Consider the following 27,869-nt stretch of genomic DNA (forward strand, 5'->3'; position numbering starts at 1 on the left):
CCCCTAAAACTAGGCAGTATAGTAACGCTATACATTTGTATTCGTGTATGTAATATATATTCTATATTGACTGTATATGATATATCAATCACTTCTGAATATTCCTGATAATATAATATTTATTATTTACAAACGTCTTGAATATTTATTCCGCAGATAATAATACTGTTGCTGTAGACTTTGGGTGTTGTTGTTTCGGTCTCCTCCTTTGGCACTGTTTGGCGCTATGAATACTCAGTCATCCATGTCCTTGACCAGATGGCCGTTGAAGATGATATAGACGTCAGTCTCATCGTTATATATGGCGTTCTCGCGTTCTCTTTTGAATATCCGCACGTAGACCTCGTCCTTCTCCTTCAGATGGAGCATAAGGCTTTGACTCTGCATGATGCTGCGGTCGCTCGGTTGCGCGTACAATATGGCCATCTCTTCGCTGTTCTTCATGATGTGCAGATAGGTCTCCTTTAAGTTCCACGTATGAACATTGAGGTTGAAGAAGTAGATCCCCGGAATGTAGCAGACGAAGGTTCCGGAGAACATGTTGAAGTGATCGTAAAGGTTCACAAATGCCGTGTCGAATACAACAGTTTGGAAATATTCCGTGCTGTGCAGGGATTTACGACGAGCCACCGAAAATGCTGCGTATTGGATCTTGCAGGAGTACCCAGGTGGACCCGTATGGCCCTTTTGACCCTTAAAACCTTGTGATCCTTGAGTTCCTTGTTCACCTTCTTTTCCTGAAACTCCTGGGGGCCCTTTTCCACCCAATTCACCTTTGTCACCTGGAAAATGAGTTCCAATTAATTTTTCGGGAGGATTTTGTTTTGGTTTATGACAACATGACAAATGGTAATTACTAAGAACCGACCCTTCAAGATCAGGTCAAGAATGGTTGGGAAGTGTGAAGAATGTTATGACAATAATCAACATAAGAAAGGACATCTGGGACACTTGACCTAAAATGTTTGTGCTGTGGTCTAGTTCTGGTAAAAAAAAACAATGGTGGAGCAGGGAGCCCTGAGGTCCCCACCCCACCACTTAACTCTCACTTTTGGGTTGTGAGTATCATGAGTGTATCTCACTCGGGGGACACACCGCATGAATCTGGTGTCAGACGGTCACAGCGCCTTGCTGTTATTTGATAACATCTCTTTGGTCCTGCCTGGCTGCTGGCTGTAGCTTCCAATCTCAGGTGCAGCTCTTTGAGCTCACTCCCTTTCAATATTTAAGTCATGTGATCTGTTTACTGCATTGAATCCATCTGGAGTGTTTTTCCTTTGCATGTCTATTTCTCCTGTTTGTATTCCTACCTTTGTGTTTCTGTATTGTAGTGGCGAGTCTAGTGACCTCATTGTCCTGCTCACTAGCCAGGGTGACTGTTCAGTCTGCTCACTAGCCAGGGTGAGCGTAGGGCTAGCTGAGGATTAAGGTATGCGGCTCGGAGACAGGTTGCAGGAGCCTGTATAGGCACACTAGGGAGTTCAGGATTCAGCTTGAGGTGTCCTGTCACCCCTCTCCCTACCAGCAGGGACCTCCATTGTATCGTGACCCCTGTATTCCCTGTGTGTTGTAACATCTTCTGGGGGGTTTCTAGGTATACCCTACTAGTCACGTGTGTGACAGTGACCAGCTCAGCATGAGGACAAGGTTAAGTGATGTTTGATTTGTGTTAAGGGGGCACAAAAGACCACTATGTGTAGGCACAAAAGTGAGCCGCCATTGTTTACTGGCACTTAGGTTCACGTCTTCCAATAAGGGGGCACAAAGAGCAACAATTTTACTATATTTATCAAGAGGGATTAAAGATTTTTGTAGAAGGTAGTGAGGAGATTGGAAGATCAAGGAATCAGAGATGTCTGCGTAGAAAATTATGCAGATAAAGAGGAAGTTGTGATAACGGTCTGGGTCAGGTGGAGAAAAAAAGCGGATGAAGGAAAGGGTTGGAAGAAGTAGTCATAATTTTCTGGGTCGGGTGGAGAAAAAAGTGAACGAGGGAACGGGCTGGAAGAAGTAGTCATAATGGTCTGGGTCAGGTGGACAAAAAGTGAACAATTAGAAAGGATGTCACCTGGGAATCACTGAATTTTGTACTCTATATACAACATTTATCATCTATAAATGTAATACTGCTGGGAGTCTAAGAGCTGGGATCCCCTACTGTTTGTGAGAATGGCAGTCCCAGAGTCCTTTTTGTTAATGGGAATGGTGGTCTTAAAGGATTTGGGGATAGTAAAAGGTAGTGAGGAGATCGGAAGATCTAGAAATAAGAGATGCAGATACAAGTCATGGTTGGAAGAAGCTGTCATAATGGTCTGGGTCAGGTGGAGAAAAAAGTGAATGAGTGAACAACTATCATTAGAAAGGATGTCACCTGAGAGTCACTGAATTTTGGACTTATAAACAAAATATATAATCTATAAAAGTAATGCGGGCTTCACATGGTATGATCTATCGTGCGATTGCACGAGCGATCGTACCTGCCCCCGTCGTTTGTGCGCCACGGGCAATTAGTTGCCCGTGGCGCACAAAGTCGTTAAACCCCTGTCACACGTACGTACCTGCTGAGCGACCTCGCTGTGGGCGGCGAACATCCACTTTCTGAAGGGGGAGGGACGTTCGGCGTCACAGCGACATCACACAGCCGCCGGTCAATAGACGCGGAGGGGCGGAGATGAGCGGGATGTAACATCCCGCCCACCTCCTTCTTTCAGCATTGCCGGCGGGAGCCGCGGGACGCAGGTAAGCTGTGTTCATCGAGCGTTGTGTGCTACCGAGGTACGATAAACAACCGGCGCCATTAAAAATAAACAATTTTTTAAAAATAAGCGACGAGTACACGACTCACAATTTGTGAGCGATTCTGCGTCACTCGGAGGTGTCACACGAAACGACGTCACAAACGATGCCGGATGTGCGCCACGAAAACCGTGACCCCGACGATGCATCGCTCGATAGCTCGTCTCGTGTGACGCCCGCATAACACTGATGGGGTCTAACAGCTGCGACTTCCTACTGTTCATGAGAATGGGAGTCCCAAAGTCCATCAAGAATGGGAGTCCCAAAGTACAAGTCCTGTGTATGGATGAGAATGGTGGTCTTAAAGGACTTGGGGATAGTAGAAGGTAGTGAGGAGATTGGAAGATCAAGGAATCAGAGATGTCTGTGCGGCAAATTATGCAGATGCAAGTCATGGCTGGAAGGTGTCATAATGGTCTGGGTCAGGTGGAGACAAAAAGTAAATGAGGGAATGACTATAATTAGAAAAGATGTCACCTGGGAGTCACTGAATTTTGGACTTGATAAACAACATATATCATCTATAAATGTTATACTGATGTAGTCTAAGCTGGGACCCCCTACTGTTCATGAGAATGGGAGTCCCAAAGTACATGTCCTTTGTTGTGTAATGTGACCATATCCCTTTAACCTCACAATCTTCACGCCTCACCTTTAAGAATAGTCATCTCTATACGAGGCTGGACTCTTGGCATTGGATGGACCACATATTCCTTAACTCGGCTCTTCTTGGGGGGCTCCGCAGGCTCCTCGGAGGCGGCTCCACAGCAGCGAACACATGAAGGGTTTCCAACTTCCTGCCATAGAAACGTTCTTGGCGCAGCGGCATCAACCGACACGAGAGATGTTAAGATGACGACCACCGGGAAATACATCACAGGTCTTGTGCTGAAATAATATGAGAAATAATGTAGAAGTGATGATGCTCACTTACCAGAGAAGACTATGTCATTACAAAAATATCAACTACCTTTTGCCACCACTAGGGGGCTCAGTAGGCCAATATAAACCTTACACAACTGCCTCCAGATCGCCCCTAGTGGTGGAAAAAGGTGATTACATAAAAAAAAATATTTCTCAGGCAGACGTGACTGTATTTATTTTGGTACAAGGACATAGTTAATAGTATTAATCCCAGAAGCACAACTCTCATTTCTATTTAGGGAACACATGAACCAGATGTCGAATGAGAAGTTTTTCAGCTTTTTCGACCTTGAAATAAACAAAGATCCAGTGTTCAGGCCAGAAACTCTTATATTCATAAATTGAGAACTTGGCAGAACACTTCCCTCATTGGTAATATACAATCATATAAGGTCATACAGAGATATATATAACTTATATTACCCATCTAGGATATATTTTCTAATTAAAGGGGTTATTCAACCTCTTCATAGATAGATCTTATCGGATAGATCTTGTAAAAACAAGCAATTTTGCAATTTACTGCATGTTAAAATTTCCATCCGTTCTTGAGTTATTAACATTTTTCTTTTGTTTACAACTCGTTGCCTAGGAGACCGACCACCTCTTTGATCTAGATTGTCAGCACTTCATCAAAGTTATCCAGGGCTAGGATGTAACAGCGCGCTCTAACAATCCCGGCCAGCTTAAAAACATCACTTAAAACTTGATAGAAAAGAGCTTACAAGCATCGTGTATGTTTTGCTGTCTGGCAGAGGTGGTCGGTCTCCTAGGCAACGAGATGTAAACAAAAGGAAAAGTGTTAATATCTCAAGAACGGCTCAAAATTTTAACAAGCAGTAAATTGCAAAATTGCTCGTATTTACAAGCTCTATCCGAAAATACTAACTTATGAAATGGATAAAAAACCCTTTAAGTAGAAAATATACCCTGAAGGAGTAATATAAATCATTTCTCCATAGGCTCTGCACGTTTTTCTCATTCCATATGATCTACAGTAGCTCAGGCAGCGTTCTTACCGCTATAGAAGTAGTAATTTTTTTTTCCAGTGACCTTTATCCACTCAATAAATGCCCTGGTGTCCAGGAGATAAATATTTTACATCCCACCCTCCAGGTTTCAGTATGCCTTTTCATATTAGAATCCCACTTTTTTTTTTTAAACTTATCAGACACAATTTGTCCCGGGGCGGCGCTGCGCTCACTAACAAGAGCAGTCTGTGTGAGTTCAAACACCGTCCAAACCATTTAGCCGGAGGACAATTTCCCTTTAGATCCCATCTGCTTTTGATTGAGGGTTTTGAAAACAGTCGGCGCTTCATCCGCTCTTCTCGGGTCCCTTTAAGGCATTAGCGCCATCGCACTTTGGAAGATAATCATCTCCCTTTTTTTGTATGGCAGGTGTGTTCCTCCCGTACAATGAAAAGTTTGAGTTTTCTAAAAGTTAAAGAACTTTTTTTAGAAAATAATAAGTAGCTGTGTGTGAATAGAAGTAACGAGGGGATGATGAACAGGTTGTTCCTTGTTCCCGCTGTTCCATTCTTCCATTTGCAGAATTTATAATACTTGTCTACAGACAGAAGATGTTTTGATGTGGCTTCAAGTAACCGGAGACAGACAGGATAAGACTAGAATAATGCAAATGTTTCTTAAAGGGACAGCGGGTGCAGACAATCAAGTTTCTTAAAGGGGCAGGGGGTGCAAACAATCAACAAATTTTCTACAAGCTCCTGACTTAAAGGTTGTAGAAAACTGGGTTTATCCTCTTGATCCCACCAGGCTTACTCATTATTACAACTATTATAGCATAGGCTCGTTCCATACAATTCTGATTACCGATAGCCACCACTAGAGGGAGCTCTCTGCAGACATATTTATGGATCTTTATTGTTAGAAGCCACCACTAGAGGGAGCTCTCTACAGACATATTTATGGATCTTTATTGTTAGAAGCCACCACTAGAGGGAGCTAACTGCAGACATATTTATGGATCTTTATTGTTAGTAGCCACCACTAGAGGGAGCTCACTACAGACATATTTATGGATCTCTATTGTTAGTAGCCACCACTAGAGGGAGCTCACTGCAGACATATTTATGGATCTCTATTGTTATTAGCCACCACTAGAGGGCGCTCACTGCAGAAATATTTATGGATCTCTATTGTTAGTAGCCACCACTAGAAGGAGCTCTGTGCAGACATTTATGGATCTCTATTGTTATTAGCCACCACTAGAGGGAGCTCACTGCAGAAATATTTATGGATCTCTATTGTTAGTAGCCACGACTAGGGGGAGCTCTCTGCAGACATATTTATGGATCTCTATTGTTAGAAGCCACCACTAGAGGGAGCTAACTGCAGACATATTTATGGATCTCTATTGTTAGTAGCCACCACTAGAGGGAGCTCTCTGCAGACATATTTATGGATCTTTATTGTTAGTAGCCACCACTAGAGGGAGCTCACTGCAGACATATTTTTGGATCTCTATTGCTAGTAGCCACGACTAGGGGGAGCTCTCTGCAGACATATTTATGGATCTCTATTGTTAGAAGCCACCACTAGAGGGAGCTCACTGCAGACATATTTATGGATCTCTATTGTTAGTAGCCACCACTAGAGGGAGCTCACTGCAGACATATTTATGGATCTCTATTGTTAGTAGCCACCACTAGAGGGAGCTCTCTGCAGACATATTTATGGATCTCTATTGTTAGAAGCCACCACTAGAGGGAGCTCACTGCAGACATATTTATGGATCTCTATTGTTAGTAGCCACCACTAGAGGGAGCTCTCTGCAGACATATTTATGGATCTTTATTGTTAGTAGCCACCACTAGAGGGAGCTAACTGCAGACATATTTATGGATCTCTATTGTTAGAAGCCACCACTAGAGGGAGCTCACTGCACACATATTAATGGATCTCTATTGTTAGTAGCCACCACTAGAGGGAGCTCACTGCAGACATATTTATGGATCTCTATTGTTAGTAGCCACCACTAGAGGGAGCTCACTGCAGACATATTTATGGATCTCTATTGTTAGTAGCCACCACTAGAGGGAGCTCTCTGCAGACATATTTATGGATCTCTATTGTTAGTAACCACCACTAGAGGGAGCTAACTGCAGACATATTTATGGATCTCTATTGTTAGTAGCCACCACTAGAGGGAGCTCACTGCAGACATATTTATGGATCTCTATTGTTAGTAGCCACCACTAGAGGGAGCTCACTGCAGACATATTTATGGATCTCTATTGTTAGTAGCCACCACTAGAGGGAGCTCACTGCAGACATATTTATGGATCTCTATTGTTAGTAGCCACCCCTAGAGGGAGCTCTCTGCAGACATATTTATGGATCTCTATTGTTAGTAGCCACCACTAGAGGGAGCTCACTGCACAGATATTTATGGATCTCTATTGTTAGTAGCCACCACTAGAGGGAGCTCACTGCAGACATATTTATGGATCTCTATTGTTAGAAGCCACCACTAGAGGGAGCTCACTGCAGACATATTTATGGATCTTTATTGTTAGTAGCCACCACTAGAGGGAGCTCACTGCAGACATATTTATGGATCTCTATTGTTAGAAGCCACCACTAGAGGGAGCTCACTGTAGACATATTTATGGATCTCTATTGTTAGTAGCCACCACTAGAGGGAGCTCACTGCAGACATATTTATGGATCTCTATTGTTAGTAGCCACCACTAGAGGGAGCTCACTGCAGACATATTTATGGATCTCTATTGTTAGTAGCCACCACTAGAGGGAGCTCTCTGCAGACATATTTATGGATCTCTATTGTTAGAAGCCACCACTAGAGGGAGCTCACTGCAGACATATTTATGGATCTCTATTGTTAGTAGCCACCACTAGAGGGAGCTCACTGCAGACATATTTATGGATCTCTATTGTTAGTAGCCACCACTAGAGGGAGCTCAGCTCACTGCAGACATATTTATGGATTTTTATTGTTAGTAACCACCACTAGAGGGAGCTCTCTGCAGACATATTTATGGATCTCTATTGTTAGAAGCCACCACTAGAGGGAGCTCACTGCAGACATATTTATGGATCTCTATTGTTAGTAGCCACCACTAGAGGGAGCTCACTGCAGACATATTTATGGATTATTATTATTATTATTTATTATTATGGCGCCATTTATTCCATGGCGCTTTACAAGTGAAAGAGGGTATACGTACAACAATCATTAACAGTACAAGACAGACTGGTATAGGAGGAGAGAGGACCCTGCCCGCGAGGGCTCACAGTCTACAGGGAATGGGTGATGGTACAATAGGTGAGGACAGAGCTGGTTGCGCAGTGGTCTACTGGGCTGAGGGCTATTGTAGGTTGTAGGCTTGTTGGAAGAGGTGGGTCTTGAGGTTCCTCTTGAAGCTTTCCACGGTAGTGGAGAGTCTGATGTGCTGAGGTAGAGCGTTCCAGAGTATGGGGGATGCACGGGAGAAATCTTGTACACGATTGTGGGAAGAGGAAATAAGAGAGGAGCAGAGAAGAAGATCTTGTGAGGATCTAAGGTTGCGTGCAGGTAGGTACCGGGAGACTAGGTCACAGATGTAGGGAGGAGACAGGTTGTGCATGGCTTTGTATGTCATGGTTAATGTTTTGAACTGGAGTCGTTGGGCGATGGGAAGCCAGTGAAGGGATTGGCAGAGTGGCGAGGCTGGGGAGTAGCGAGGGGAGAGGTGGATTAAGCGGGCTGCAGAGTTTAGGATAGATTGGAGGGGTGCAAGAGTGTTGGAAGGGAGGCCAGAGAGCAGGAGGTTGCAGTAGTCGAGGCGGGAGATGATGAGGGCATGCACTAATGTTTTTGAAGATTCTTGGTTAAGAAAAGCACGGATCCGGGAGATATTTTTGAGTTGTAATCGGCATGAGTTGAAGAGGGCTTGGATGTGTGGCTTGAAGGATAGAGCAGAGTCGAGGGTTACTCCAAGGCAACGAGCTTGTGAGACTGGGGTGAGTGAGCAACCATCAAGTTTGATGGAAAGGCTTGTTGGAGGAGGTGAGTGAGGAGGAGGAAAGGCAATAAACTCTGTTTTGTCCATGTTAAGTTTTAGGAATCGTGCAGAGAAGGATGAAATAGCAGACAAACATTGTGGTATTTTGGTTAGTAGAGAGGTTATGGATCTCTATTGTTAGTAGCCACCACTAGAGGGAGCTCTCTGCAGACATATCTATGGATCTCTATTGTTAGTAGCCACCACTAGAGGGAGCTCAGCTCACTGCAGACATATTTATGGATTTTTATTGTTAGTAACCACCACTAGAGGGAGCTCTCTGCAGACATATTTATGGATCTCTATTGTTAGAAGCCACCACTAGAGGGAGCTCACTGCAGACATATTTATGGATCTCTATTGTTAGTAGCCACCACTAGAGGGAGCTCACTGCAGACATATTTATGGATCTCTATTGTTAGTAGCCACCACTAGAGGGAGCTCACTGCAGACATATTTATGGATCTCTAATGTTAGTAGCCACCCCTAGAGGGAGCTCTCTGCAGACATATTTATGGATCTCTATTGTTAGTAGTCACCACTAGAGGGAGCTCTCTGCAGACATATTTATGGATCTCTATTGCTAGTAGTCACCACTAGAGGGAGCTCTCTGCAGACATATTTATGGATCTCTATTGTTAGTAGCCACCACTAGAGGGAGCTCAGCTCACTGCAGACATATTTATGGATTTTTATTGTTAGTAACCACCACTAGAGGGAGCTCTCTGCAGACATATTTATGGATCTCTATTGTTAGAAGCCACCACTAGAGGGAGCTCACTGCAGACATATTTATGGATCTCTATTGTTAGTAGCCACCACTAGAGGGAGCTCACTGCAGACATATTTATGGATCTCTATTGTTAGTAGCCACCACTAGAGGGAGCTCTCTGCAGACATATCTATGGATCTCTATTGTTAGTAGCCACCACTAGAGGGAGCTCAGCTCACTGCAGACATATTTATGGATTTTTATTGTTAGTAACCACCACTAGAGGGAGCTCTCTGCAGACATATTTATGGATCTCTATTGTTAGAAGCCACCACTAGAGGGAGCTCACTGCAGACATATTTATGGATCTCTATTGTTAGTAGCCACCACTAGAGGGAGCTCACTGCAGACATATTTATGGATCTCTATTGTTAGTAGCCACCACTAGAGGGAGCTCACTGCAGACATATTTATGGATCTCTAATGTTAGTAGCCACCCCTAGAGGGAGCTCTCTGCAGACATATTTATGGATCTCTATTGTTAGTAGTCACCACTAGAGGGAGCTCTCTGCAGACATATTTATGGATCTCTATTGCTAGTAGTCACCACTAGAGGGAGCTCTCTGCAGACATATTTATGGATCTCTATTGTTAGTAGCCACCACTAGAGGGAGCTCAGCTCACTGCAGACATATTTATGGATTTTTATTGTTAGTAACCACCACTAGAGGGAGCTCTCTGCAGACATATTTATGGATCTCTATTGTTAGAAGCCACCACTAGAGGGAGCTCACTGCAGACATATTTATGGATCTCTATTGTTAGTAGCCACCACTAGAGGGAGCTCACTGCAGACATATTTATGGATCTCTATTGTTAGTAGCCACCACTAGAGGGAGCTCTCTGCAGACATATCTATGGATCTCTATTGTTAGTAGCCACCACTAGAGGGAGCTCAGCTCACTGCAGACATATTTATGGATTTTTATTGTTAGTAACCACCACTAGAGGGAGCTCTCTGCAGACATATTTATGGATCTCTATTGTTAGAAGCCACCACTAGAGGGAGCTCACTGCAGACATATTTATGGATCTCTATTGTTAGTAGCCACCACTAGAGGGAGCTCACTGCAGACATATTTATGGATCTCTATTGTTAGTAGCCACCACTAGAGGGAGCTCACTGCAGACATATTTATGGATCTCTAATGTTAGTAGCCACCCCTAGAGGGAGCTCTCTGCAGACATATTTATGGATCTCTATTGTTAGTAGTCACCACTAGAGGGAGCTCTCTGCAGACATATTTATGGATCTCTATTGCTAGTAGCCACCACTAGAGGGAGCTCTCTGCAGACATATTTATGGATCTCTATTGTTAGTAGCCACCTCTAGAGGGAGCTCACTGCAGACATATTTATGGATCTCTAATGTTAGTAGCCACCCCTAGAGGGAGCTTTCTGCAGACATATTTATGGATCTCTATTGTTAGTAGCCACCACTAGAGGGAGCTCTCTGCAGACATATTTATGGATCTCTATTGTTAGTAGCCACGACTAGGGGGAGCTCTCTGCAGACATATTTATGGATCTCTATTGTTAGTAGCCACCCCTAGAGGGAACTCTCTGCAGACATATTTATGGATCTCTATTGTTAGTAGCCACCACTAGAGGGAGCTCACTGCAGACATATCTATGGATCTCTATTGTTAGTAGCCACCACTAGAGGGAGCTCTCTGCAGACATATTTATGGATCTCTATTGTTAGTAGCCACCACTAGAGGGAACTCTCTGCAGACATATTTATGGATCTCTATTGTTAGTAGCCACCCCTAGAGGGAACTCTCTGCAGACATATTTATGGATCTCTATTGTTAGTAGCCACCACTAGAGGGAGCTCTCTGCAGACATATTTATGGATCTCTATTGTTAGTAGCCACCACTAGATGGAACTCTCTGCAGACATATTTATGGATCTCTATTGTTAGTAGCCACCACTAGAGGGAGCTCTCTGCAGACATATTTATGGATCTCTATTGTTAGTAGCCACCACTAGAGGGAGCTCACTGCAGACATATCTATAGATCTCTATTGTTAGTAGCCACCACTAGAGGGAGCTCTTTGCAGACATATTTATGGATCTCTATTGTTAGTAGCCACCACTAGAGGGAACTCTCTGCAGACATATTTATGGATCTCTATTGTTAGTAGCCACCACTAGAGGGAGCTCTCTTCAGTCATATTTATGGATCTCTATTGTTAGTAGCCACCACTAGAGGGAGCTCACTGCAGACATAATTATGGATCGCTATTGTTAGCTTTCTCTAGTGGTAGAAACAATTTCCTGTGGATTTGGAGATTTTTTTTATAAGAAAATAGGACTTGTGACCCATATTAAGTTGTAAGAAAATTCAAAGATGAGGTCTGGAGGAGGTCCGAGGCCAGAAGCCAGAAGGTAACGACAACACACAGGGAGCAGGCAGAAACAAGGTCAAGCTACAGACCGAGGGTCAGGTTACCAGGATAGTATTTATGAGATATAGGGAGCAGGCAGAGAGGAGGTCAGGAGGAGGTCTGAGGTCAGAAGCCAGGACGTAACAACAACACACAGGGAGTTGGCAGAAACAAGGTCAAGATACAGGCCGAGGGTCAGGACACCAGGAGAGTACTTTTGAGATACAGGGAGCAGGCAGAGACGAGGGCAGGAGGAGGTCCAAGGTCAGAAGCCAGGAGGTAAGACAACACACAGGGAGCAGGCAGAAACAAGATCAAGATACAGGCCGAGGGTCAGGAAACCAGGAGAGTACTTTTGAGATATAGGGAGCAGGCAGAGACGGGGTCAGGAGGAGGTCTGAAGTCAGAAGCCAGGAGGTAAAAGCAACACACAGGGAGTAGGCAGAAACAAGGTCAAGATGCAGGCCGAGGGTCAGGATAACAGGAGAGTATGTATGGGCTACAGGGAGCAGGCAGAGACGAGGTCAGGAGGAGGTCAGGTCAGAAGCCAGGAGGTAACAGCAAGGTCAAGAGGGGTAGGCAAAGCAGAGTCAGTAATAGTCCAGGATCGAGTAGCCAAGATCAGAACCGGACACAAACAGGAGCAGAAAACACTTACTGCTGAACCAGGCAATACGACTGGCATTATTCCAGGCGAGTATGCTCCTTGATAAAGCAGAGAAATTACCCTGAACGAGAAGCATGTGAGCAAGCCCCTCCCAGCACCAGCGACAGACCCGGTGCAGAGAAGCAATCCGTCCACAGGAGTGCAAAATAGCCAAGCATCTCAAGGCAAAAAGCTCGGCATGGAGAAGCATAACAGCACGTCATGGCACACAAGATACAGTGCAAATTGGAACCGTGACATAGACCAAGCCCACCATAAAAATTATTTATTGTACCTTTGCATCTTCTTCCATCTCTACCCCGTACTTCCAGCTTCACATAGCTGAATGTACGGTCCTATTTTTTCACTGCTAAAAAACATTTTTCTACAGCACCTTGCTTCTTCTCGGTGCTGCAGAGCCCTCCCCCTTTCCTATGTGCTCTTGACTAGTCCCAGCTCTCAGAATTACTGACTGCAAGAAAGCTGACTAATAAATATGTAAAATATCATTGGCTTCCAGCACAGCTCAATGCTCAGCTCGGCACATCATCAAGCTAGACTATCAGCTATGTGTAGAATGCATTCTATTCTTATGTGAATTGTGCAGTACTGAACAGAGGTCTATTTGTTCAGTTTAATCTTCTGCCATCTAGGTTAGTATAGTTGCATGTGTTTTTACATCATTCATGTTTTAGCTGGTTTCCAGCATAGATCAACAGTCCTGCAATCTGCTCATCTCTGTCTGCACGAAGGGGCTTGTAATAACAAAGCACAGCTGATCTGACACAATAGGGTTGAACTATGTTTGTTGCCAGCTGCTGAGAGATCAATTAGGTTAAACTGCAAATCCTGCTTTGCAGATGCCTATGGCAGAAGATAGCAGTTTGTTGATGCCTATGACAGAAGATGGCGCTCTCTTGGTGCACATTATAGAAAATACTGCTCGGCTGATGCATACTGCAGAAGAAGCTACTCTGTTTATACATATGGCAAAGTATGTTGCTCTGTTGATGCATATTGCTGAAAAAGTTACTCTGTTGATGCATATGGCAAAAGATGTTGCAGTGTTTACACATATTTAAGAAGAAGTTACTCTGTTGATGCATATGGCAAAAAATATTGCTCTATTGATGCATATTGCAGAAGAAGCTACTCTGTTGATGCATATGGCAAAAGATGTTGCTCTGTTGATGCATATTGGAAAGAAGCTACTCTGTTGATGCATATGGCAAAAGATTTTGCTCTGTTGTTGCATATTGCAGAAGAAGCTACTCTGTTGATGCATATGGCAAAAGATTTTGCTCTATTGATGCATATTGCAGAAGAAGCTACTCTGTTGATGCATATGGCAAAAGATTTTGCCCTGTTGATGCATATTGCGGATGAAGCTACTCTGTTGATGCATATGGCAAATGTTTTTGCCCTGTTGATGCATATTGCAGAAGAAGCTACTCTGTTGATGCAAATGGAAAAAAATGTTGCTCTAATGGTGCATATTGCAGAAGAAGCTACTCTGTTTATATGTATGGCAAAAGATGTTGCTCTGTTGATGCATATTGCTGAAGAAGCTATTTTGTTGATGCATATGGCAAAAGATTTTGGTCTGTTGATGCATATTGCAGAAGAAGCTACTCTGTTTATATGCATGGCAAAAGATGTTGCTCTGTTGATGCATATTGCTGAATAAGCTACTTTGTTGATGCATATGGCAAAAGATTTTGTTCTGTTGATGTATATTGCAGAATAAGCTACTCTGTTGATGCAAATGGCAAAAGATTTTGCTCTGTTGGTGCATATTGCAGAAGAAGCTACACTGTTGATGCATATGGCAAAAGATGTTGCTCTGTTAATGCATAATGCAGAAGAAGCTACCCTGTTGATGCATTTGGCAAAAGATGTTGCTCTATTGCTGCATATTGCAGAAGCTACTCTGTTGATGCATATGGAATTTGTTGATGCGTATGGATTTTGATCTATTGATGCATATTGCAGAAGAAGCTACTGTGTTCATGCATATGGCAAAAGATGTTGCTTTGTTGATGCATATTGCAGAAGAAGCTACTCTGTTGATGCATATGGCAAAAGATGTTGCTCTGTTGACGCAAATGGCAGCAGATGCCACCCTATCAACTCATATGGCGAAGATGTCACAATATTGATGCATAAAGCAAAAGATAACACTCAATTGATTCATATGGCAGATCTTTTGCTATATGCATCAACACAGCAACATTTGCAGTTTCACGTCAGTGATGTGTCAGCAGTAAACATAACTCAGCCCTGTATATCTCTGCTCTGCTGTGCTGAGTTATTACAATCTCTGCTGTGCAGGCAGAGCAGGGCAGAGTGCAGAACTGTCGATCTCTGCTGTAAACTAATTAACAGATCGGCATAAACACACATGTAGCTATGATGACACACATGGCAGAAGACTGGGATGGTAGATACTGCCCATGTTCAAGCATGAGCACCAAAATTAGAGGAGGATGGATCCAGAGGCAACTAGAGGTTAAATGGAGGCTGGAGGGGGATCTTTTGGGGATAAGTGCTTCTCACCTTGGAGGACCTGACATTTTCATGCTGTGTAATTGCTTCATCTCCCCTCCGGGGGCACTGCAGGGGAGATGAGCACTTGCTATCAGTTGATCATTGGAGGCCTTAGCAATAAAACACCTTATAATCTGAAAAAATGCTGTTCTAAGTGGATGAGCCATAAAATGCCACAATAGTTATTTTTTTTTAATAATAATGAGGCAGAGGGGTGCAGATATTTTTACAAACTGCTGAGATGATGAAGTGTGCTCCTTTACAGACACCAGGACGTCTTGTCTGAACCTCAGGTCAATGGCTTCACATTTTTCTTCGGATTTGTTTTGCTGTACGGCCAGATTCCTCATATTTGGCAGTAACCTTCACATTCCACTTGTGACGCAGTCCATCCAGTGCAATGATAAAGTGATCACACGTCCCAACACCCCACAGATTCGGCCTAATGTAAGGAAGAATTCCACATTTTCAGGATTTGATTTGCAAAAATATATCAACTGGTGGCCAACTGGAATCTTTATAGGTCCAGGAAGGGGTTAAACAATGATAGACAATTAAGCTTATCCATCGTAGGTTTGCCCCACACTGGTGCCACCACTGCTACTGTGACTTGCCAAGTACCCCACTTGCTTTGGTCTTTGCTCTTCTCTTCTCTGGTCTTCCACACTTCTCGTCCTCCATCTGGGATCTTCCACTGTAGACTAGGCGCCACTATTCGATCAGGTGGGGTGTGATGCACATCAATCACATGTATTCTCACACTCTCTTTTCTGACAACACATGTCACACCCCAGGTGACCACATTGTCGTCATGAGGCTTAGTCAACAATGAAAGATCACAGAAATGAGAAGCTGTGGCGGCAGCAGGATTCATGAGGGGCAAGCCTAGGACAGGTGAGGAGATGTGGTGAAGTCAGACGTGGTGAGGGGCAAGCCTAGGAAATGTGAGAAGCTGTAGTAGCAGACGTGGTAAAGGGGCAAGCCTAGGACATGTGAGAAGCTGTAGTAGCAGACGTGGTAAAGGGGCAAGCCTAGGACATGTGAGAAGCTGTAGTAGCAGACGTGGTAAAGGGGCAAGCCTAGGACATGTGAGGAGCTGTGGTGGAGGCAGAAGTGGTGAGGGGCAAGCCTAGGACAGGTGAGGAGATGTGGTGGAGGCAGAAGTGGTAAGGGGCAAGCCTAGGACAGGTGAGAAGCTGTAGTAGCAGACGTGGTAAAGGGGCAAGCCTAGGACATGTGAGGAGCTGTGGTGGAGGCAGAAGTGGTGAGGGGCAAGCCTAGGACAGGTGAGGAGATGTGGTGGAGGCAGAAGTGGTAAGGGGCAAGCCTAGGACAGGTGAGAAGCTGTAGTAGCAGACGTGGTAAAGGGGCAAGCCTAGGACATGTGAGGAGCTGTGGTGGAGGCAGAAGTGGTGAGGGGCAAGCCTAGAACAGGTGAGAAGCTGTAGTAGCAGACATGGTAAAGGGGGAAGCCTAGGACAGGAGAGGAGCTGTAGTAGTGGTAGGACCAGTGAGAAGCAAACCTAGGATGGGAGAGGAGTAGTAGTAGTGGCAGGACTGGTAAGTTGCAAGCCTAGGACAGGTGAGGGGCTGTGGTGGCAGCAGGACTGGAGAGGTGCAAGCCTAGGACAGGTGAGGAGCTGTGGTGGTGGCAGGACTGATGGAGTGCAAAACTATGATGGGTATGTAGCTGTGGTGGTAGCAGGACCGGTTAGGGGCAAGTCTAGAAATGGTTAAGAGCTGTAGTGGCAACAGAACCAGTAAGGGGCAAGATTAGGACAGGTGAGGAGCTGTGGTGGCAGCAGAACCGGTTAGGGGCAAGCTTAGGACTGGTGAGGAGCTGTGGTGGCAGCAGGACCAATGAGGGGCAAGCTTAGGAATGTTGAGGAACTATTGTGGTGGCAGGACTGGTGAGGAGCAAACCTTGGAAAGGTGAGGAGCTATGGTTGCAGCAGGACCAGTGAGGGGCAAGCCTTGGACTGGTGAGAAGCTGTGGTGGCAGCAGAAATGGTGGGGCAAGCCTAAACAGGAGCAGTGGTAGTGGCAGGACTTGTGAGGGGCACAATTAGCACACGTGAGGAGCTATGATGGCAGCAGGACTAGTGGGGGGCAAACTTCCGATGGGTATGGAGCTGTGGTGGTGGCAGGACCGGTTAGGGGCAAGTCTAGAACTGTTTAGGAGCTGTGGTGGCAGCAGGACCAGTAAGGGGCAAGATTAGGGCAAGTGAAGAGCTGTGATGGTGGCAGGATGACTAATGGGAAAGCCTAGGACAGGTGAGGAGCTGTGGGGTGGTAGGTCCGGTGAGGGGCAAGCCTAGAACAGGTGAGCAGTTGCAGGGGTTTCAGGTCCAGTGAGGGGCAAGCCTAGGACAGGTGAGGAGCTGTGGGGGTGGCAGGTCGCATGAGGGGCAAGCTTAGGACTGGTGATGAGCTGTGGTGGCAGCAGAACTGGTGAGGGGCAAACCTACGACAGGTGAGAAGCTGTAGTGGTGGTAGGACCGGCGAGGTGCAGTCTAGGACAGGTAATGAGCTGTGGTGGTGGCAGGACCAGTGAGGGGCAAGACTAGGATAGGTGAGGAGGTGTGGCAGCAGGATGGGTGAGGGGCAAACCTACGACAGGTGAGGAGTTGTGGTGGTGGCAGGACCAGTGAGGGGCAAGACTAGGACAGGTGAGGAGGGGTGGCAGCAGGATGGGTGAGGGGCAAACCTAACACAGGTAAGGAGCTGCGAGGCAGCAGTACGGACGGATGAGGGGTAAACCTAGGACAGGTAAGGAGCTGCAGGGCAGCAGTACGGACGGATGAGGGGTAAACCTAGGACAGGTAAGGAGCTATGGCAGCAGCAGGATGGGTGAGGAGCAAGCCAGTATAATTTCTATGTAAAATGAATTTCGGGAGAGTTGCTCATTTCTAATTTTGAACATTGACATAAAGGTCACGGCCATTGTCAGACGTCGAGACCAAGACATGTTCTCGTGCATTGTTTTCCCGCTACAGCAAAGAACAACAACACGGACGACTCGTTATGAAGCAGAAGACGTCAGAATGTGCTTTATCTAATGTACAAATACGATCCACCCTAAATATGCCCCTGAGACACCACAAGTGGCGCCAGGATTTCATAACCACCATCTGCATTGACATTAATTAAAAGACAATGTCATCCTCCAGAAATGTATCTGCAAGTCAAGTTTTAAAGGGAGCGTCATTGATACAGATATCTTCAAGGGGGTTCTCCACCATCCCTGAAGGTCTTTTGAGACATTCTCCGGCTGGGACCTCCAGTGATCAGCTGTGATCTGTAGGGTAACCTGGCTATAAGTGTTCAGTTTCCCTGCAGCACCATCTCTGGTGAAACTAAGCATTACACAGAGTCCATTCATATCAATGGCTTGTCTGTGTAATACGGGACAGGATGGGTCCTCCTGAGTGAGAGACGCTCTTTAGAAATGTTCTCCACTCTAGCCAAGAGATCTGTATTGTAAACGTAGGGCGGCTTTATGCAAATAGGTTTCTAAACTGCTCAACCATCTCCATTATGGACACCACATGTCCCATACCAGCCTTTCCATGGCCCATTTCCATCTCTCTATCAGCCATGTCCATGTACACCATGAGAGCCACAACAGTAGATCCCCGAAAGAGCATGGAGTTGAAGCCATGTCAACCACAGGACTATGCTATGAAGCCACCAAAAATGTCCAAGGTCAAAGAAAGGAAGTCAACCGTGATCGTGCTGTATGGTTGGGAGGACTCATCAAGAGGTGATATATGAGAGGGTGAGCAATGGGATCACTTGCTTAAAGGGGTTGTCCACTACTTTTACATTGATGGCCTATCCTTAGGATATATGGTAGGAAAAAAAATGACCCATTGGCCACCAGAATCAGCACCGTGCCAGGTACAAGGCAACATTACATGGTCGGAAACTGACTCATTGGTCGTAGTGTAGCGCCTCTGAGCCACTCAGGGCACTACAAGGAACTGCATCCTCTTGGGACCTGGAATACCAGTGCCGATACCACCAAAGCACAACCAAAAGATCCTAGCTCTCCAGTCCACACTGGGCATATGGGGTTAATCCAGAAAGGGGATGGTTGCCTAGAGTTAGGAATGAGTCCAGTGATTAGCCAGCCTGGTAGAAGGGGACAGTCAGTTGAGAGAACAGTGACACACAGTGAAGTGTGCGGACGTGCTGGAGCTGGGTCCGTGAAACGGTGACCCGGGGGCATGGGAGAAAGGTCGCCAGGATGGGTACGGATAGGTACCGCTGGGACTGGAGCATGCACGGGGCACAGGGCCCTAGATCAGGCACCAGTTCTACACGGCTTGATAATCACCTACACGGTGAGGACACCTTCATGGACTTCACCGAACCCAATAATCCGGGGGCATCAGCAGTAAACTAGGATCGGGGTTCGGACACTTACCTCCCCACAGGGTCCGCATTGCTCGCCGTACAGAGAAAGAGACTGTTACCCCCAAATAGGACAGTCGGGCCCCAAACGCTCCACGCTACGGGGACTCAATCTACAGAGAGTGCCGAGGACAGAGCAACCTGGGTCTCTACATTGGCACTGATACTCCATGGGACCTGAACCAGTAATCCGAGGGTCTGAGTGAGTAGAGACTGTTCATGACGACCTGATGTGGTCTCCGTTATTGCCCCTCACATCTCTCAGGCACCGCCCTACCTGTGGAGGGCCCAACATCATCGCTGCAACCACCACCAGCTCTGGGAGTACCCACATTCAGCAGCAGCGGTTCTACACCCTTAACCGCAACCCGCAGGTGACGTCACGTACACTAACTTTCACCCCTACTTCAAATAATTTCCTTTTTTCAAGAGAAACCCCAGGGCACGGGACCGGGCAACGGCCACCAGAGTGACATTCCCATTTGCAACCGCCCGGGACCGAGTACCCCCTTCCCTGGTCGACACAGTAGAAAAAGAGTATCGGGCATGCAGGTTTACGACAGAAGACCATTGCTGAAGACTGTGCATTTCTTGACCAGAGCAAATGACCTTGGTTGAGTTGCTCCTCATAGACTTTCATGTGGTACATACATGGACTCATCGTTGCCTACAGATGTCTCCAAACATGTTTACAATCCTACGGTTCCTAGGCTGCTCTCGTAACTGTCAGCAGACATCTGGAAACAATCCCCCGACTGCAATAACTACAGATGTAACGAAAGTCATCCAGATGAGATGGGATCTCAAGAGAAACCAAGATGAAAACCTCGGGAGGACAGATTAGCGGATGTTTCCAAGAGAGGAAGAAGGACCTAACTGCATAACAGTACCCATAGTTCAACTATTCATGGACGTCAGACGTACAAGCTCCGGTATGTACGGAGGCAGGAGATGGCGCTTCTGTGGTGGTGACTGAGGAGTGTCCACATAGAGACATGATCATGGATAACTAAAGATTCCTAGTGATTGACATTGGTCTGTGTGCAATTCCGCGATTTTCCATTATGTTTGAACCACCTAAATTTATACATATTAATGAAGGCTATAAAATAAACAAACACTCAGGAAAACCCGGCGATTTTTGGAAATTATTTTGCCTGTGTATTTCTTCTGTTCTCGTTGAAAACTGAATCCCTTCAGCTTCTAAGTGACTTGTGCTTTAACGGTGGCAATTATCAGACCCTTATAGGGCACCTTGGGGCATGGGCTGAGCGGACCCATGGAAGTCTGGGTTTGCTGGGTTTGGCCAGACTTTAGTAAAAAGTTCGTTTTGAAACCAGGACTTGACCTGAACTTCACCCGGAATCACTTATAACTCAAAGACGACCTAAACTTCTGTGCAGTAAACTGACTGTAAAAAAAATTGTATTAAGGGCTGGGGGGGTGGCAAAAGAAAGCAAAACGGGAGAAATTCCCTGCAAACAAATGTGCAAAGGGACTAAATTAAAAGTATTTACGTGGACTCATGCCTATTTTTGATAACCAGCACAGGTAAAGCAGACAACTGCGGGCTGCAACCCCCAGCTGTCAGCTTTACTTTGGCTGGTTATCATAAATTTGATCCCACGCCATTTTTGTAAATTATTTTTTTAATGAAACATTGTGGGCTCTGTCCTATTTTTGATAACCAGTCAAGAGAAAGCAGACAGCTGGGGGCTGGTATTATCAGGCTGGGAAGGCCCATGGTTATTTGGCCCTTCCAAGGCTAAAAATAGCAGCCCACAGTCCCCCCAAAAAGTGGCAGATCCATTAGATGCTCCAATTCTGGTGCTTTACATGGGGTAACACTCTTATAGACTTGACAATTAAAGAAAACGTATTTAAGCAGAATCAGACAAACAAAATTATGTTTATGGTGCAGCTGCCCCTACTAATTTTTCAACCGAACCCAAAAAACCTTGAGGTGCACCAAACTTCCCGGAACATCTGTAAGAGTTGTCATCACTAAAGCTTCCCAAAAACTAAAACTTTCAGGTTTCTTGTGCATGGGCTCCATCTAATGATGAAGCATTCTGGTGTCTGTGTACAGTTAGGGGATGGGAAAATGACACGGAGGGAGAAAATAAGGGACATAGAGGAAGTGGCCTTAATAAGATGGTTGTTTATATATTTGGCACCACAATTTGCATTTTGCCCCGGACAGAATTGACTCTTTCCATCAGCAAACATCACAACTTTTTAGAAAGTTTTTGGAAAGTTTTTGGAAAGTTTTCGGAAAGGTTTTAGAAAGTTTTTGGAAAGACGTTTTTGGAAATTTTTTAGAAAGTTTTCGGAAAGTTTTTAGAACGTTTTCAGAAAGTTTTTGGAAAGTTTTCAGAAAGTTTTTAGAAAGTTTTCGGAAAGTTTTTAGAAAGTTTTCGGAAAGTTTTTAGAAAGTTTTTAGAACGTTTTTAGAACGTTTTTGGAAAGTTTTCAGAAAGGTTTTGGAAAGTTTTTAGAAAGTTTTTAGAAACTTTTTAGAAACTTTTTGGAAAGTTTTTGGAAAGTTTTTAGAAAGATTTTGTAAAGTTTTTGGAAGGTTTTCGGAAAGGTTTTAGAAAGTTTCTGGAACGTTTTTTGAACGTTTTTAGAAATGTTTTAGAAAGTTTTCAGAAAGTTTTTGGAAAGTTTTTAGAAAGTTTTTAGATACTTTTAGAAAGTTTTTAGATACTTTTTGGAAAATTTTTAGAAACTTTTTGGAAAGTTATTAGTTTGCGGCTGTTACACTGGGGTTGTAATTTGCCAATAAATGTGGAGTCCTGAATTGCAGATCGCAGCAGGTTAATAATGGCTGTATCTATAAGATGATCTCCTCACAATTACAAATCTATAGTCTGCAACAATGGAAACTGCGGCCGCCATTCACTGCTTTTTCTACTCCAACATGTCTCAGAAGAAGCAGGAAAGAACTTCTTGTAGTCATCCTTCAAGGAGACGGACGTCATGTGTGCTGAAAATGTTAATGTAAAGCAGACATCCGAGCGCAGCGCTGTTTAACCCTAAAATCCCAAGAAATACCAGAGAAAAACACGATGAGCGTTGGACCTGGTGACATGGAAAAAACACGATAACTTATAACTCACAAAAAAAGAGAAGCTCCATAGGGATGTGGCTAAAAAAAAAATGCTATCCCCGTGCGCCAATTTATCGTATCTGGCATAAATGTGCACGAGGTTGTCACAGCGCCGCCTCTTGGTTTTCCGCCAATCCATACACTTGATCTCGGACTTTAAGGGGGCAGGGGTTGAGTACGTGTGTCCCAAAGTAGGTGGGCGGATTAAAGGTGGCCTGGAATCCTTCATCGCAAAAAGATATAGAAGGTAAAAAACTTTTTCATTTTTCCAAACTGATTTTCGACACTTTTTTTTCCATCACAATAAAAAAAGCCCCAGCAGAAGCGGCGCACGTAGCAATAAAATGGGACTTTTAAAAGTCCGGATGATAATATAGGGTTAAAATCCTTTGTTTTTTTCCTTATGGCGCCGTGTGCTGGAACATTTCTAAGAACTGTCGCTTTAAGAAACATAAAAAGACAGCAAAAAACAACAAAAAGCCACAAAGTCAAAACATTGCAAAAACCTATAAAGCAAAAGTTCTGAAATCTGAGGGGTTTTCGGGTCAGGACAGAGGGATGATAATAATGATAATTATGACTTACGGTTTGGAAATTCGAGCCGTTTTCATGGACTGATCGGTGCGGTGTTTGCAGTTTGCTTAGTTCCTAACAAAAGACATTGTCAGATTTTAGGACTCCACCCTTGGTGGCGGTTTCGGGAAAAAAAAAAAAAAAAAAAAAAAAAGAAGTGCAGACTGTGTTACTAGCCACGATGACATCTTCTCCAGCCTGCGGTCCCTGCTCTTACCTCGCCTGTAGGGTATTTTGGAGGTTTCGTCACCCCCCCGCCTCGGTCAGCGCCTCCTGCTCCAGATCCGAGGCTTCTCCAGGAACTCAGGACTCGGCTGCCAGAGATTCCTGCAGAGGTTACGTGAAAAGTGTTAGATTTGGCTCTCACTTGTGAACTTGCAGCTTCTCCGATCATCATCCCATTCCCTGCCGGCCCCCGGGGGCCAACAACACAGCTCCAGATATAAGCACTCATGCCAATAAAGGGTGAACCGGCTGGTGCCAAGGACTTGGCTCCCGCACTTACCTACGCCCCCATATACACTTGTCGCTACATGTAACTCACACAACATCTTTTTCTGTCCTATAACACATAATAATCCTTATACAATCAGGGTGATTGGATCAGATTTCCCCCTATTTTAAATATTACATAGTTTGTATAAAATCACTGCCTCCTTTTACAAACAGCGCCACCCTTCTTCACAGGTCGTGTCTGGTACTGCAGCCTAACTTTTTTTTTTTTTTTTTCAGATGAGCTGCAGTACCAGACACAACCATATATAAAGGTGGCGCTGTTTTTGAAGGAAAGTTAATGTTTTTCTGACCCTGGACTATTTAAGTCCAGTTTGACACATGGATTAGATGCAAGGCTTGACGATCACGCTCACACGTGATGGGACATATTTAGTGTCGGATTGGTCCCAAAGTGATGTGAAGTGCCTAAGGTAAGCCCACTATTCACAATAGACAGTTATTGGCCAAACGATCCACCGACCGCTATCTCACCTGATCCCCCGTATATATGGACGCTCTGCTCAGCTGCGTTTTTTTCGACAGATCTGCTGCCAAACTCTTTTGGTGGTGGCTTATCTCCAGGAAAAACTAAAGAATCGGCAGCAGGTCATGTCCTTCTCTCCCCTGACATCATCTATGTTGGGAGGCCCTCATACTCATTAAACTGTAAGCAGACTCCGTCAATGTTGGTGGCCTTGGCCAACTTTAGCCTAAGGAATATGAAGGCCTTCAAGTGGCCATGCCCACCTGGAGACCCCCTGGGGTTGACTGTGACCTGAGACTGCTGTAAAGGGAATGAGTTGACCCTAAGCTTCTGCCCCATATATGTGAGTATGCAATACCCACTGTTACTGAAAGGATTGCGGTGGACTGTCATGATTCTGACTGGTGGTGCTCTCCTGCAGAGCTGATGCTTGGTTTTGTGTTGTTTCCCGGTGGTCTGATTGTTACCGGTCTCGGACTCTGTGGGAGGCACCTGTTCGCTGGAGCCTCGTTCCGAGTGGTTGCTCTGCTATATTTTGAAGCTATTTCACCCGCAACACCACCAGTGATAGTTTCTGTGTTGCAGCAGTTGTTTCTGGCTCCTGTAAGTGACCATCTTGATCTTGTCCTGCTACCTCTTTCCTAGTACCCTCCTCTGCCTGTGTCCCCGATTTTGACTTGACTCCCTGACTCCCAGACTCCTGGCTTGTATCCTGACCTTGGCTCTGTTCTTTCCCTTTGCACCTGACATGTCTTCCTGACTCCCAGACTCCTGGCTTGTATCCTGACCTTGGCTCTGTTCTTTCCCTTTGCACCTGACATGTCTTCCTGGCTTCCAGACCCCTGGCTTGTATCCTGACCTTGGCTCCACTCTCTCTCTTTGTACCTGACATCATCCTGGCTTCCAGACCCCTAGCTTGCATCCTGACCTCGGCTCCACTGTCTCCCTTTGTACCTGGCATGTCTTCCTGGCTTCCAGACCCCTGGCTTGTATCCTGACCTCGACTCCGCTCTCTCCCTGGTAACATACTAATTCCGGCTCCTGACCTTTGGCTTGTTTGACTACACCTTCACTAGTGTAACTAGCGACATCTAGTGTTCATACATCATACTCCCCTCCACTATTGTATCTAGCGACACCTAGTGTTAGATCATCACTGCATAATGTCGTGTGTGACCTACAGAAATATTTCCTTAGAAATTGTTGTGGACCAAGAGCTGAAAGGTTGAATGCGTTTCTAAGCAGTAGCCTTTTTTTATAGCAATTAAAAATCCCAATCCTGCTAAGCCATGTAACCACCAAGCCCAGTGCCTCCAAGTGACATGTAACTAGCAAGCTGGTGACTGTTCCTATTACTGTATAACCACCAGGCAAGTGCCATAGAGAGACTATACCTCTTATTGTGCAACTGCCAAGGCCAGAGTATCTGATCTGAAATTTAACCTTCAAGAGAGATCAGTCCACGTATGGTGTAACCACCAAGCTCAGTGCCTCAAATACAAGTCTATCCTTCAAGAGAGGCTGTTCCTATCATTTTGTAATTGCCAAGACCAGGGTATCTGATAGAAGTGTAACTGTCAAGAGAGTAACTGCCAAGCCCAGTGTATCTGATAGAAGTGTAACTGTCAAGAGAGACGTTTCCTCTTATTGTGTAACAGCCAATCCTAATGTATCTGGAAGAAGTGTAACCTCCAAGAAAGGATGTTCTTATCGTGTAACCATCAAGCTCAGGGTATCTGATAGAAGTGTAACTAATAACTATCACATATGACTGTCCCTTTTATTGTGTAACTTCCAATCCAAGTGTATCTGGAAGAAATATAACCTCCAAGAAAGGATGTTCTTATCGTGTAACCATCAAGCTCAGTGTATCTGATAGAAGTGTAACTATCAAGTGTGATTGTTCCTTATTGTTTAACTGTCAATCCAAGTGTATCTGGAAGAAGTATAACCTCCAAGAGGTGATGTTCCTCTTATTGTGTAACCATCAAGCACAGTGCATCTGATAGAAGTGTAACTATCAAGAAAGACTGCTCCTCGTTCCAAGTGTATCTGGAAGAAGTGTAACCTCCAAGAAGAGATGTTCCTCTTATCGTGTAACCATCAAGCACAGAGTATCTGATAGAAGTGTAACTATCAAGTGTGACTGTTCCTTATTGTTTAACTGCCAATCCAAGTGTATCTGGAAGAAGTGTAACCTCCAAGAGGGGATGTTCCATCGTGCAAACATCAAGCCCAGTGTATCTGATAGAAGTGTAACTATCAAGTGTGACTATTCCTCTTACTGTTTAACTGCCAATCCTAGTGTATATTCCAAGAGGTGATGTTCCTCTTATTGTGTAACCATCAAGCCCAGGGTATCTGACAGAAATGTAACTTTCAAGAGAGACTGTTCCTCTTATTGTGGAACTGCCAAGCTCAGTGCCTGTGAAAGAAGTGCAACCACCAATCTAGAGACTTTTCGTCGTTTTAGAGTGTAACCACCAAGCCCAGTGCCTCCAGTAGACGTGTAACCCCCAATCTAGAGACTTTTCGTCGTTTTAGAGTGTAACCACCAAGCCCAGTGCCTCTAGTAGACGTGTAACCACCAATCTAGAGACTTTTGTTTTAGAGTGTAACCACCAAGCCCAGTGCCTCTAGTAGACGAGTAACCACCAATCTAGAGACTTTTCATTTAGAGTGTAACCACCAAGCCCAGTGCCTCCAGTAGACGAGTAACCACCAATCTAGAGACTTTTGTTTTAGAGTGTAACCACCAAGCCCAGTGCATCCAGTAGACGAGTAACCACCAATCTAGAGACTTTTCATTTAGAGTGTAACCACCAAGCCCAGTGCCTCCAGTAGACGAGTAACCACCAATCTAGAGACTTTTCATTTAGAGTGTAACCACCAAGCCCAGTGCCTCCAGTAGACGAGTAACCACCAATCTAGAGACTTTTGTTTTAGAGTGTAACCACCAAGCCCAGTGCCTCCAGTAGTCGAGTAACCACCAATCTAGAGACTTTTCATTTAGAGTGTAACCACCAAGCCCAGTGCCTCCAGTAGAGTGGTAAGAGGGCAACTAGGACTGGAAGTTGACTGTGTTGTCGCAGGTAACTCTTGAGGTGCAAAGTAGGTGTGGGGCTTAGAGGAGCAGGGCCAGGACTAGGAGTGGTCGTCAAAGGATCCACCAGAGTCCCAGAGACCCTTGATTAGGAGACATGATGGACACGGCACTGCCCCCTAGAGAGGTAGACAGAGAGGCTATAAAGGAAGGAAACTATGTAACACGAATAGGACTGATACAATAATATACAACAGAAGTTTTTGCACAAAGTTTGCCCACGTAGCGAGAACAGCAGCCCTGATGCATTGTACAACTCCCAGCATGCACTGCAGACTCACCTGAGGACCAGGAGCAGATGTTCAGGCCTTGTCCTCCGGAGCCGCTGGAAACACAGATCCTTAATCCCTGACAGTTGTTGCTGGAGTGTTGCATGCTAGGGCTGGCCGGGGGCGGCATCTCCACACGGGGTCACTTGGGACATCCGGCTGCTCCTCCAGAAATGGTTTGTTATGATAGAAATAGCTATGATAATGAGACAAAATAAGACAGGAGAGGAGAGGAGCGCTGAGAGCCGCGCAGCCGTGACCGCGAGGGGTGCACAACCACAACACATAAAGAGATTTTTGCACAAGAGGATT

The 27,869-nt window shown here is 45.1% G+C and overlaps 1 protein-coding gene across 1 annotated transcript; it reads right to left on the bottom strand.

The window, feature by feature from the left end:
- Positions 1–101: 101 nt before the first annotated feature.
- C1QTNF8 (C1q and TNF related 8) lies at positions 102–27,725 on the bottom strand. The gene is made up of 5 exons (XM_075319460.1): positions 27,570–27,725; positions 23,424–23,533; positions 23,219–23,281; positions 3,449–3,684; positions 102–782 (listed from the first exon to the last, which is right to left on the bottom strand). The coding sequence occupies exons 3-5, from the start codon at positions 23,242–23,244 to the stop codon at positions 235–237; spliced, it is 810 nt and encodes a 269-aa protein (XP_075175575.1). The 5' UTR covers positions 23,245–23,281; positions 23,424–23,533; positions 27,570–27,725; the 3' UTR covers positions 102–234.
- Between the last annotated feature and the right edge of the window lie 144 nt (positions 27,726–27,869).

This window comes from Anomaloglossus baeobatrachus, chromosome 7, assembly GCF_048569485.1.
Source record: "Anomaloglossus baeobatrachus isolate aAnoBae1 chromosome 7, aAnoBae1.hap1, whole genome shotgun sequence".
In the NCBI taxonomy this organism is placed as follows: Eukaryota; Metazoa; Chordata; class Amphibia; order Anura; family Aromobatidae; genus Anomaloglossus; species Anomaloglossus baeobatrachus.